This window comes from Cetorhinus maximus, chromosome 11 (genome assembly GCF_964194155.1).
Source record: "Cetorhinus maximus chromosome 11, sCetMax3.hap1.1, whole genome shotgun sequence".
NCBI lineage: Eukaryota > Metazoa > Chordata > Chondrichthyes > Lamniformes > Cetorhinidae > Cetorhinus > Cetorhinus maximus.
Genome location: NC_135889.1, coordinates 8,406,840 through 8,418,767, shown reverse-complemented (window position 1 = coordinate 8,418,767; position 11,928 = coordinate 8,406,840). Strand labels below are relative to the sequence as shown.

The window sequence follows — 11,928 nt, the reverse complement described above, 5'->3', positions numbered from 1 at the left end:
CAGATGGGGTGAAGGCAAAATACTGCGGATGCTGGAAATCTGAAATTAAAACATAAAATGCTGGAAAACTCAGCAGATCTGGCAGCATCTGTGGAGAGAGAAACAGGGTTGACGTTTTGAGTCCGTATGACTGAGGAAGAGTCCTATGGACTTGAAACGTTAACTCTGTTTCTCTTTCTATAGGTAGATTGGGGTTTGTTTTGCAGATTTTCTGCTATTGCTCATGATTATCCAAGGTTTAAAGTGCAATTGTGATATTCAGCTACTAACCTGGGGAAGCTATCTAAATTGACAAATCCAAATCAATGTCACTGGTTGTGAACTCCGGAGAGACTGAATTTTATGAGGATTGAAGGCAGCATAGGATGCACAAACAATGGTCAATGGTATACATTTACACAATGGATAATTACATTGTACACTGACAAAAGCAGAAAGACAGATAGAATGTTTTTTTTGATACGGATAATCTGGATCTAAGCAGGCTAGCTCATTTAAACTGTGACAGCACTAGCAGAGGATGAGACTGTAACATGGATTCAGCATTAAACACAGATTAAAATAGAAAATCCCTGCAGAAGAGCAGATTTGTGGAACAGAATGTCACGAAAGACCGGTAAAATACTTGGTTAAATCTGCTCTTTTACCAAAAAAAAAAAAATCTGATTATAAAGTGGATTGAGTGTTAATGAAATAAACATAAATCACATACTCCAGGCCTCAGCCCTGTCTATTGGAACGTTAACTGTGAAAATGTTACAGGTCAGCGCTGAATAATGTTATTTTAATATTGTATAATATTTTGCTTCGTTTGCTTTCTAGTCAGGAAGGAACAACAGAGTTTTCTCTGGCAGAAGTTTGCTTACAGTTATTTCCTCGGTCACCAAATTCTGATTTTTATCTCTCTTTTTTTCACACACAGAAGCGCACAATCTGGAAAGGCTAACAATGACTCCACTTCAGTAATCTGTACACCGAAACAGTATGATAATGCACTGCCAAACACTTCAAAATAATAGATACTGTACTATCACGCAGAGCTTCACAGAAGAAAGCAACATTTATATACAATCAATTAATATGAAGGGGAAAAAAAAAATCAAGAAATACAAAGTGTAATTAGATGCACAAGGAAGGAGGTAATGGCTCCTCCATCTTTACGGACGACTTTAGGCTGAGCAGACAGAAGCGCCCAAAGTTTTGTTTCTAGCTGACAAGATCTGACAAGTCTGTTCTTTCTCACAAATACAATGATGACCATCTTGAAAGATAGAACATTTTGTTGGCCCTCATTCAACATGGAAACCTACACAAGAGAAGAAAACAGTCCCTATGTCTTAAAGGCACGATGTTACTAATTAAGATCCAAGAAATAATCACTTCCAGCGTCAAAATAAATTAAATTAATCCTTCAACTTGGCTACAGCCCCCAACAGATTAAATAATCCAAAGGACAGTATAAATTCAACACAGTTTATTGGAAGATTCAAAAGCCAAACAATCTTTTCTTATTTCACTGTATTTTCACATTTTATTTTAGAGAGACAGACAGAATGGAGAATTCGAGGCATGAGCAAAATACCTGTTGATTCGCTTACATAGCATCCTTTGAGAAGGGAAACATTTATTGAATTAAGAAGCCTTCAATTTGTGAGCGACATGAACTTTAGGTTCATTCCTGCTGTTCATTTATCCCTCAATTCAAATTCAATGCTCAGAACGCATAAAGACACAGCAGAGGAACCAAATCAAACACAGTTATGTTCTGGGTAGGAGAAGAGATCAATGCACGAACAGAGCAAAAGCACGGATTAGACTTATTCTTTTTTTCCTAGAATTCATGAACTAGAAGCGGTAGAGCTGGCAGGCAACCTTTGTCCTGGGCAGCACTTCCACCTCAGTCAGGAGGTTGGGGGTTGAGGGTGGGGAGGGTGGTTAAAGCTATACTGCACATTTGAGCACTAGATCCAGGCTGACAGTCCAGTGCAATACTGAGGGAGTGCTAAACTGCCAGAGGTACTGTCTGTAGGATGAGCTGTAAAAACAAGGCCCCTTTCTCCTTATTTAGGTGGATGCAAAAAATTCCATGTCACAATTTGGGAAGAACAAAGGAGTTCTCCAGGTGTATTAGCCAATGTTTATTCCTCAACTAAGATCACTAAACCATGTGATTTCATTGCTTTTGGTGGGACTTCGCTTTGCCCAAACTAGTTACCACATGTCTCTACCATAGGGATTATGTTTCACAAATACTTCCTCAACTGGGACACCCTGAAGTTGGAAATTGTGTTACATAAATGGAAGTTCCTCCTTTCTATATAAATCATTGACCAGATCTGCAGATATTGAGTGTTATGAGGGTTAGCATTCGATAGGACAGAAGGGTTTACAGAGACCATTCTGAAATCAGACTGGTAGCGTCTGAACATGGAAAACCTCTGACGGTACAGAACAGTGGCACTTACATGAGTTTCCGTTTTTCAGCATGATGCATCTTACTGTACTGTGTTGCTTCAGGTTTATTTCTTGAACTGTTAGAAAATAAAACAAACATGTTAAACAGTTTAGTAAAAATTATATTTGCTAAGCAAGGTATTTCAACACAGCTTTTCTCTTTAGCGCCGAGATGTCTTGCTGATGGAATCTTGACAAAATCTGTTGGCAGTATTTTTGTATCATTTTCAGAGCAGAGGTAACCTCCCCTGTACCTCGCTTAGAGTTACTGTCACTATCCCTAAATCATGGCCACAGCTGCCTTCTCGATCAGTTCCTCTTCCACTGTTAGGACATCATGCTCACAGCAGTCAGGTTCTACTGTCCAGTCCACTCAGCAAGAGGTCAAATGCTTTCACTCCCACCTGTGTGATTAAGACTGGCCATGAGGAGATAGATTCTAGTGGGGTGAGAGAAACGGGTAGTTGCTTTTATTGCCTCAAGTGATCAAGTAAAACTCCTTACAAGCACACGGTTGAAAAACAAGGTTGCAGATTTGGGTCATAAATTGAGACATGACGGATATGAAGTGAGCAGGACTTGCTTCCAATTTCGGCATGCCACTAACTTTATAGTGGACATGAAAAACCCACGTGTTATTAGAGAATCATACAGCACAGGAAACCATTTTGGCCCATCATATCTGTACTAGTTCTTTCAAGGAGCTTATACTACACCACTCCCCTGTTCTTCCCTATAACCCTGCACTTTGTCTCCGTCAAGTGGTCTTCCAATTTCCTCTTCCTGTTTCCATTACCCTGTGAATTGTAGATCGTAACAAATATCTGACTACTTTTCCCTTCATGTTGCCTCAAGCTCTTTTGCCAATTATCTGTGTGCTCTGGTTAGTGACCCTACTGCCACTGAAAACAATTTCTCCTTATTTAGTCAAATAAAACCCTTCATGATTATGAACACCTCTATCAAATCTTCCTTTAACCTTCTTTGCTCCAAGGAGGACAGCCTCAGTTTATCTCGTCTGTGCACCCTCTCTAGGGTCTTGACAACCTTCCTAAAGTGTGGTGTCCAGGAGTGACCACAATACTCCCATTATCCTGCTTTTTCCCCATATCCCTGCAAGTATTTCCTTTTCAATTATATATCCATTTCCCTTCAGAAGATCACTCTTGAATCCGCTTCCACCATCCTTTTCAGCAATGAATTAAAGAAACCAATTCGCTGTGTCAAAACAGAAACCTCTTCAGCTCCCACTGATTCTTTTGCTGGTTATTGACCCTTTTGCCAGTGGCAACAGTTCCTCTTGCTTACTCTGTCAAAACCCCTCAATTTTGAGCACCTGTATTAAATCTATTAAACCCCTTTGACCTGCTACGAGATTACCAGAGAAGCAGAAGAGGTAAAGTGAACATAGTGGTATAAACAGATGATTATTTGTTTGGTTTCACCATCAATATAGCTAATGGCACCGATGAAGCACTGTTTGTGATCTGCTGTCCAATAAAACTCAAAACCAGAATTTTAAAGGATTCACAAGTCCTGTTATATCTATAGGTTTCATTTCACTTTTGCTTATTAACTATATTTATGTCAAATTAAGATGGGAAACCAGTAGAAATCCTCCAATACAGCTGGAATTTGATTCTTCATGACAATCTCTTACAAAGTAAAGAACTCGGACTGTTTGAAACCAACCTTTAATGTTTCCATTAGGATTTGTACATTCCAACACAACTCTACTATTCGCAAACCACTTTCAGATGGAGCAAGAACAACGTGACAGACCCTCAAGAGTGACTCAGCCCATATAACCCCTTTGAACTTGGAAGGAAGAACAAGAATACTCCGAATGCTTCTACAACAATCGAAACGGAGCAGAATCCTGCTCCAGAAGGAATATGGCTAATGGCCTCAAGCACCCCCAGTTTCCCCCTCACACCCTCAAGCTAGATTATTCTGCTTTCTTGAGGTACTCTCAAACAGATTTACAGACAGCTCATTATGCACATGAAGACTAAAACCTGTGGCTGCATGCACATGAAACAAATGTCTTCAATTAAACTAGATGAAAAGCAATGCATCACTCTCAGAGATGGGCTGGATTTTATTTAATAACGGTCCTAAAAATAACCAATGAGAAAGCAATCTCTACGAAATTTGATTTATTCATTGGAGTATTTTGGCCTCGGTCATGCTGCAATAATTTTGTGTAATGTTGTTTATACAATAAATCTCCCAAACCAGGGTTCTGTTTTTCCCAATGTCATTCATCACTTATTCGTCTTTGCGCTTGTCAGAGAAACCAGGTGGGGAGAAGAGGGTAGAATGTAGCGCACCTCAAGCTGAGAAACCTGGTATAAGCACACCCTTCTCCTTTCGTATGGGTGCGTATAGAGCAAAAAACTATAATTTTATATCAAGGTGGTCAAGCCAGGATATTATGTCAGGAGCGGCAGTGTGTATCGTTGAGATACTCCTTCGTATTTGAGTCGGGCATTGAGTCGTTATGTGTTCCATGAGTCAGAGGTCGACAGCATAGAAAAAGGCCCTTCGGCCCATCGAGTCTGCGCCAGTCAAACAAGTACCTAACTATTCTAATTCCATTTTCCAGCACGAGGCCCATAGCCTTGTATGCCATGGCATTGCAAGTGCACATCCAAATACTTTTAAATGTTATGAGGGTTTCTGCCTCTACCACCCTTTCAGGCAGAGTTTTCCAGGTTCCTACCACCCTCTGGGTGAAAAAAATACTTCCTCACATCCCCTCTAAACCTCCTGCCCCTTACCTTAAATCTATGCACCCTGGTTATTGATCCCTCCACCAAGGGGAAAAGTTTGGTCTGTTCTGGGTGACCACAGTCGCACACTGGAGAGTTTTTAGTTTTCCATTAGCGCATCAGGTATGCGCATCTGCCATGGTTCGCATGGATGTGGTTTAGGGATGCCCCCGAGCTTCGTGGGAGGTTGAAACCAGGGACCTCCTGCATCAGGTCTTTCACAAGGTGCTTGTTTGTGACTTCTTGCGAGAACCATTCATGTTCCCAAGTTCCTTCAGGGTCGAAATCGCAACGCCCAAGGTTGTGTGCATGGGTCCACCCTTAGGAGGGGGCAATGTTATATGGGGGCTTAACTGTTGTTAAAAGTCTTCACTGTGCCATGTTCAAAACCTGAGCTGTTCTCTCTGCTCACCCTTCACTGAAACCTTAGCACATTTTTTCCTTGCATGTTTCTTTGCCATAGGTTGTAAGAAACAGGCAATTTTCCCAGTGCATCACTCTGTGAGGACCATGCTACATTCAATCCTAAAAATTATTTTTGCTGCAAGAACCTTTTCCGCCTTGAATTATACCACGACTATGAACACAATTTCTCCCTGGTGACTCTGCTCATGTCTGAGGTCACCCCAAGAATTCTGAGAGCTTCTAAATTTCCTGAATGTGGGACACATTCAAGTATTCGAGGGATTGCAGAAAAGAGTGACCAGGCTGACCCCTGGTCTTAGAGGTCTGAGGTCCGAGGAAAGCCTGGAGAAATGACAACTTCTCAGCCTTGAAAGGCGTCATCTGTGAGATGATCTATATAGTGTCTTGAGAGAGTAAATAGTCAAGCCCAGAAAATTAAATATAATTGTGAGAGTAGGCCGAGGGAAGATAGGAAAGTTCTTATCGCAAAGACTGATCAATGCATGGAGTGGCCTTCAGGATAAAATACCGAAGCCTAAAACCCCGGGATCATCTAAGAATCAATGGGATCCTGCGTTAGAGGTATTAAGATGGGCTGATTCCCTCAAGTACAGAAGATTAAGGGGTGATCTAATTTGGTTGTTTAAAAAGATTGAAGGATTTGATTGGGTAGATAGAGAGAAATGATTTCCTCTGGTGGGGGAGTTTCAAACAAGGGGGAGCAACGTTAAAATTAGAGCAAGGCCTTTCAGGGGTGATGTCAGGAAATGCTTCCTCGCACAAGGTGCAGTGGAAATCTGGATCTCTCTCCCCCTTACACCCCCCCCAAAAAAAACTGCTGAGGGACAACTGAAATGATCAAGCTGAGACTGATGGATATTTGTTAGGCATGGGTATTAAGGGATGTAGGACCCATACGCATGGATGGAGTTAAGAGGCAGATCAGCCATGATCCAGGTCTACTCCTGCTCATATAATTTATCTCCTTGCTTTTTAATTATCTTGAAATCCAGTTTGCAAATACACAAACAGATAGGTGGATTGGTGAGTTGGCGGGGTGGGGTGGGGGGGGTGCAGAAGTCAATGTCACCATGTATTATTAAAAGGACAAAGGTACTCAAACCATATTAATAAGTGAGTAAAACAGAAATGAAAGACAAATCACACTAGAAATAACGAACAAGCCAGTGTATTCACATCATGCCAGTTAGTACCTCTTTGATTTATTAGCCATGGATACTTTGCTAGCAGTGATCAAATCGGTCAGTTCCGGCAGTGCATCAGCAAGTGGCTGCATGTCTCCCACCACAGGGATGGCTCTGCGTTTCTCTTGGGCTTTCTTCTTCTGTTCTGCCAGTTTGATCATCTCAATTTCTGCAAGATACAATGCCGGAGTCTAAGACTACCTTCTGGTGGTCGACTTCTTTTCATGTAGTTTAAATGCAAGTTTAAGCGCATGGGCTTTTAAGGGGTAATTTTCTCATTCACTTTATGACATGTGCTATCGCCCGCCGATTCCATGCATTGGGAAATTGTCACTGCAATATAAGAGAGAGGAGGATTGGCTATTTGGTCCTTGAAACTGCTCTGCCATCTAACAAGATCGTGGCTGATCTACCATCTCAGCTACACTTTCCTAAACTATCCTACATCCCTCAACTTCCTAGTGTCAAAAGGTCTGTCGATCTCGGACTTGAATAGACTCAACAACTGAGCATCCACAGCTCTCTTCAGCAGAGAATGCCGAAGGTTCACAACCCTTTGGGTGAAGGAATTTCTCACCTCAGTCCTAAATAGCTGACTGCTTATTCTGAGGCTAAGGCCCCCTAGTTCTTGACTCTCTAGCCTGGGGAAACAGCCTCTCATCATCTACCCTATCAAGCCCCTTAAGCATTCCATATGTTTCCATGAGAACACTCCTCACTCTTCTATCTAAACTCTAGGGAATATCGGCCTTGTCTACTTAATCTCTCCTCACAGGACAATCCCCTGACCCCCATGAATCAATCTCCTCATTCTTTGTTGCGCTCCCTCTAAGTATATCCTTCCTTAGGCAAGGAGCAATAGGTACTTGCGCAAACAGGCCCCAAAAGTAGCACACATCTATTCACTTAAAGTATCCCCTTGCCATTTATTAAATAAAACTTCAGCGCATCCCTTTTGTTTATGCATTCAATTGTCTGCAATGGATGTGTAATGTAAAATCAAACAGGCAGCTTTAAAAGCGTTAGTATTAGATGTAGTTGTGATATACTGGGTGGTACTCACTCTGAAGCCAAAGTTCATGCCGTTGTTTTAGTTTCTCTTTCTTGGACAGCTGAAGCTTGTCACCTGCAGAAGAAAGCCATGGGGAAACATCAGGATAGCAATGAGGGAAAACAAATGATTAAAATACTTGGCAGCGCTACTGGAGATAAAAGAGTGACCCAGATAGCTATGAACATATCAAACTTGTACTTAACACATGATCCACCAAGTCATGCTGACTTGCGGCCTTGGCAGTATACAGAGGACAGTGATCTTTTTGCAGATTGGTGTTAGCCACAAGCCATTTTAATAAAATCAAAAGATTTTGCAAACGAGTTTGCTCTTCTTCTAGTTATTTGCAATACCGACTACTTTATTTCTACTTCTTCCCACAGCCTGAGTGGCAAGGCACAGCATCAAAATTACAGCTTCTACATGCCTGGCGTAATGGATTAGAGCACAATTGGAGCGCTGCATCCTGTCCTGGGCACTGCACCTCTTGCAGGGGGTGCAGTGCAGATTCACCAGAATGATACCGGTGCTAACCTGGGTTAAATTATGAGGACAGGTTTCAAAGGCCAGCTTTGCATTCACTTGAGCACAGAAGATTAAAGGGGGACATAGTCAAGGTTTTTAAGATGATTAAAGTATTTGGCAGGTAGAGGGTTAGAAACTATGTCCTCCAGTGGAAGATTTTGGAACAGTGAGGTGTAACCTTAAAAATTCGTGCCAGGCCATTCAGGGATGATGTCACTTCTTCACACAAAGGATAGTGGAACTTGAACTGTCTCCCTCCAAAAAGCTGTTGAGGCTGAAGGTCCAACGACAATTCCTTAACTGAGATGAACAGATTTTTAGGTGAGGTATTAAGGGTTACCGGACCACAGCAGATAAATGGAATTCAGGTACAGATCAACCATAATCTAATTGATCGGTGGATCAAACTCGAGGGGCTGAATCGTCTATTCTTCTGTCCCTACAACAATGAGTCAGGCCAATAACTTAATTTCCTTTTTAAAAAGGGAAAAAATTAATTGGGAATCTTGGATGCTCTCAAATTTGATTGTATGTTTAGCACTGGAAACCCCAAAACAAATGCTCTAACTACTGTATTTGGAGGTATTATTAAACATATACCAATATGTACTTGGAAAAGCAATGAAGAACGGCATTCAGTGGGTTACTGGCCACAGCCCACAAAGTGTTATCAATGTGAATCTAGAACTGACAAGCATTCATCAGTCTGCTCTTACACATATAAAGAACCACCTATTCTTTGTTCAGCCTAAGGAGTGGTAAATAAGTCAATAATGTTTTAAAGCATCGTAACCTTAGCACAGGGAATTCCAAAGTAAACAAAAGAAATGTCTAAAATTTGGCCATGTGTTCAATGCTAGAAATCTTCTTTAAACCTTCAGCAAGTAGGTGTATCTTGACTAACAAGCTGTGGGTGTCACAGCGATCAACAGCTCCTGGAAACAAATTGCTTTGAACAAAGGCGATGAGTTCTGGGGTTCTCATCCGTCAGAGATTCCACGACATTTAACTGAAGATTACAATAATACTCAAGTTACATGATTCTGTGAGTACTTAAAGGATCAGCAGAGTGAGCAAGGCTTCTTTTCAGGACAGGAGTACTCCCAACATCTATACAAAACTAAACACTGGGAAAATAATCTCCTAACTGTGCAGGTAGTCTAATTTTGGATTCTTAAAATCATGGGCCCTAGTATTTATGGGAAGGTGGGGGAGGCAGCATGGCCGATAATCAGCGCCTGAGAAAATCAGAAACAGGGAAAGTCAAAGGGTCTGCCAAATTCAACACCGTTCCAAATTCTCCCTGGTTGGAGGGAGGGGAGGAAAATTGGGAGTTAACCTCGTTTGAATTTTCCTTACTAATTTTCTTGCATGGCAACTAGTTAGATTAGGATGGTGTGGGGGAAGTGAGGAGAAGGAGGGAACCCAGGAGCAAGACATTGGATCATGTAGGTAGGTTGTGTGGGGGGGGGGGGGGGGATGGTGGTGGAAAGAGGGGTTGGCTGATCAGCCAATCACAGGGAGGTTGGCAGAGGAGAGCGGGAAAGCACTTCTACTCCTGGAGGAGGATGGAATCCCAGCCACACTGCTCAAGCATGGAAAAACTCATCTATTGCCACATCTTTTATGACCTTCTCCCCTGCAAAGTAGGCTCCACAAGGCATGGTAGCCTAGCTGACACCCAGCTAATGATTTAGGGAGGTTTGGTGTAACTTCCTTGCTTTTGAACTCTGCACCTCTACTTATAAAGCTAAGGGTCCCACATGCTTTATTTTGAAAAGAACCAGCCATATCAACTTGTCCTGGCACTTTCAAAGCTACGTGTGTGTGGACACCACCACCCCCCCACCCCTGTTTTTGGAGCCCCTCTCCAATTTTCTTTCTAAAATGTCTCACTTCCAAAATTCATGCGTGAGCTCCGTGTATTTGGGGCTGTCTTCCTGGCCCCACACCAAGAAGCCTGGTGTGCACTTTCAGCTCCAGGACCTGGAAAACGGTATGAGAGACTAGACTAGAGTCAACAGAGCCAGGAAAACTAATTACCAGCTACATACTGTTGTGCAAGAAGCTAAATGTTGAAATGTTGAGGGGAGGATAACCCATTTTATGTCAGAAAAATGTTTTTGCTCATTTATAGGCTAAGTGACAGGGAAAGAAGCACTTAGAAGTATCCAACCCTACATATTCAAACTAAGCTAAAAAGCAACAACCATGGAAGTGCTTTTCACAAAAGCCAAGCTTTCTGGAAATGAGGAAGGACACTGATTTATGTCTCCAATACAATGGCAGGTGGAACAACATAATTACTCTCGACACACTGCCATGTGCCCCTGAAATGCCTTCAAAAAAAATCTGAACATCCAGCCAGTTCTTGATACAAAAAATATTAGAATACATTTGGGTACTTGAGTTTTAAAATTAGTATTTAATTTTACTCGGCATCTCTTCGTAATCAGCTCCAATCCAATGGACTATTGAGTAAAAGAGACAGAGGGAGAGGGAGAGGGAGAGACAGAGAGAGAGAGAGAGAGAGAGACAGAGAGACAGAGAGAGAGAGAGAGAGAGAGAGAGAGAGACAGAGAGACAGAGAGAGAGAGAGAGAGAGAGACACAGAGACAGAGAGACACAGAGAGAGAGAGAGAGACAGAGAGACACACAGAGAGAGAGAGAGAGACAGAGAGAGACAGAGAGAGACAGAGAGAGACAGAGAGAGAGACAGAGAGAGACAGAGAGAGACAGAGAGAGACAGACAGAGACAGACAGAGAGACAGAGAGAGACAGAGAGAGACAGAGAGAGACAGAGAGAGACAGAGAGAGAGAGAGACAGAGAGAGAGAGAGACAGAGAGAGAGAGAGACAGAGAGAGAGAGAGACAGAGAGACACGGATGGACGGAGGGAGAGAGAGAGAGAGAGAGAGAGAGAGAGAGAGAGAGAGAGACAGACAGACAGAGCGACAGCACCGAGCTGCCTGACTGAACATCGCATTACTATCACTGCTACTATGGAAACCATTCCAGCACCAATTTTAACCCTCCAAGTATGTCTCTGCCCTTACAAGGGTCATGGACCGAAATATTTGTCGTGTGAAGTATCTCAAGTCACAATTTTAATGTTCAATATTATCTTGTCAAAATCTAGAGAAAGTGTTTTATCCATTTTCCAGAACTCAGATTTTACTTAATCCTCTAGCTAAATGCGAGTCAAATAGAATTCCGCTTTAACATGAGTGTGGCCCACATCCAGTCCTGCTGGCCCTGACTTCATTCCCCTAGCATTCTTCCCCTGGCTCCAGGCCAAGGACTTTGTCTCATTATCCCATCCCCCAGTCTCTATTCAGTCTGATTTTCTAATTAAGTTTAAACTGTCCAATTTTCAACATATTTGGGGGTGAAATCGCTATGTGGTCAGGCACGAACCTCGCCATACCATGAGGCAGGATGCACCATCTCCACTTTGGAAACAGCAGTGGCATTTCTGCATCATAGTGCTAACATTGCAGAGAAAAATACGG

General features: G+C 42.2%; 1 protein-coding gene across 1 annotated transcript; it reads right to left on the bottom strand.

The window, feature by feature from the left end:
* Positions 1 to 704: 704 nt before the first annotated feature.
* Positions 705 to 7,977, bottom strand: slx9 (SLX9 ribosome biogenesis factor). Its single transcript, XM_078551462.1, has 4 exons — positions 7,902 to 7,977; positions 6,848 to 7,007; positions 2,466 to 2,531; positions 705 to 1,306 (listed from the first exon to the last, which is right to left on the bottom strand). The coding sequence occupies exons 2-4, from the start codon at positions 6,997 to 6,999 to the stop codon at positions 1,294 to 1,296; spliced, it is 231 nt and encodes a 76-aa protein (XP_078407588.1). The 5' UTR covers positions 7,000 to 7,007; positions 7,902 to 7,977; the 3' UTR covers positions 705 to 1,293.
* Positions 7,978 to 11,928: the final 3,951 nt, after the last annotated feature.

Bases quoted from the DNA above. Each gene is read 5' to 3' on its own strand.
- slx9 (XM_078551462.1), bottom strand. From the start codon at position 6,999: ATGATCAAACTGGCAGAACAGAAGAAGAAAGCCCAAGAGAAACGCAGA. The intron at 2,532-6,847 runs GTACTAACTGGC...ATTTTCTAACAG, and splicing joins ATGGCTAATAAATCAAAGAG to TTCAAGAAATAAACCTGAAG.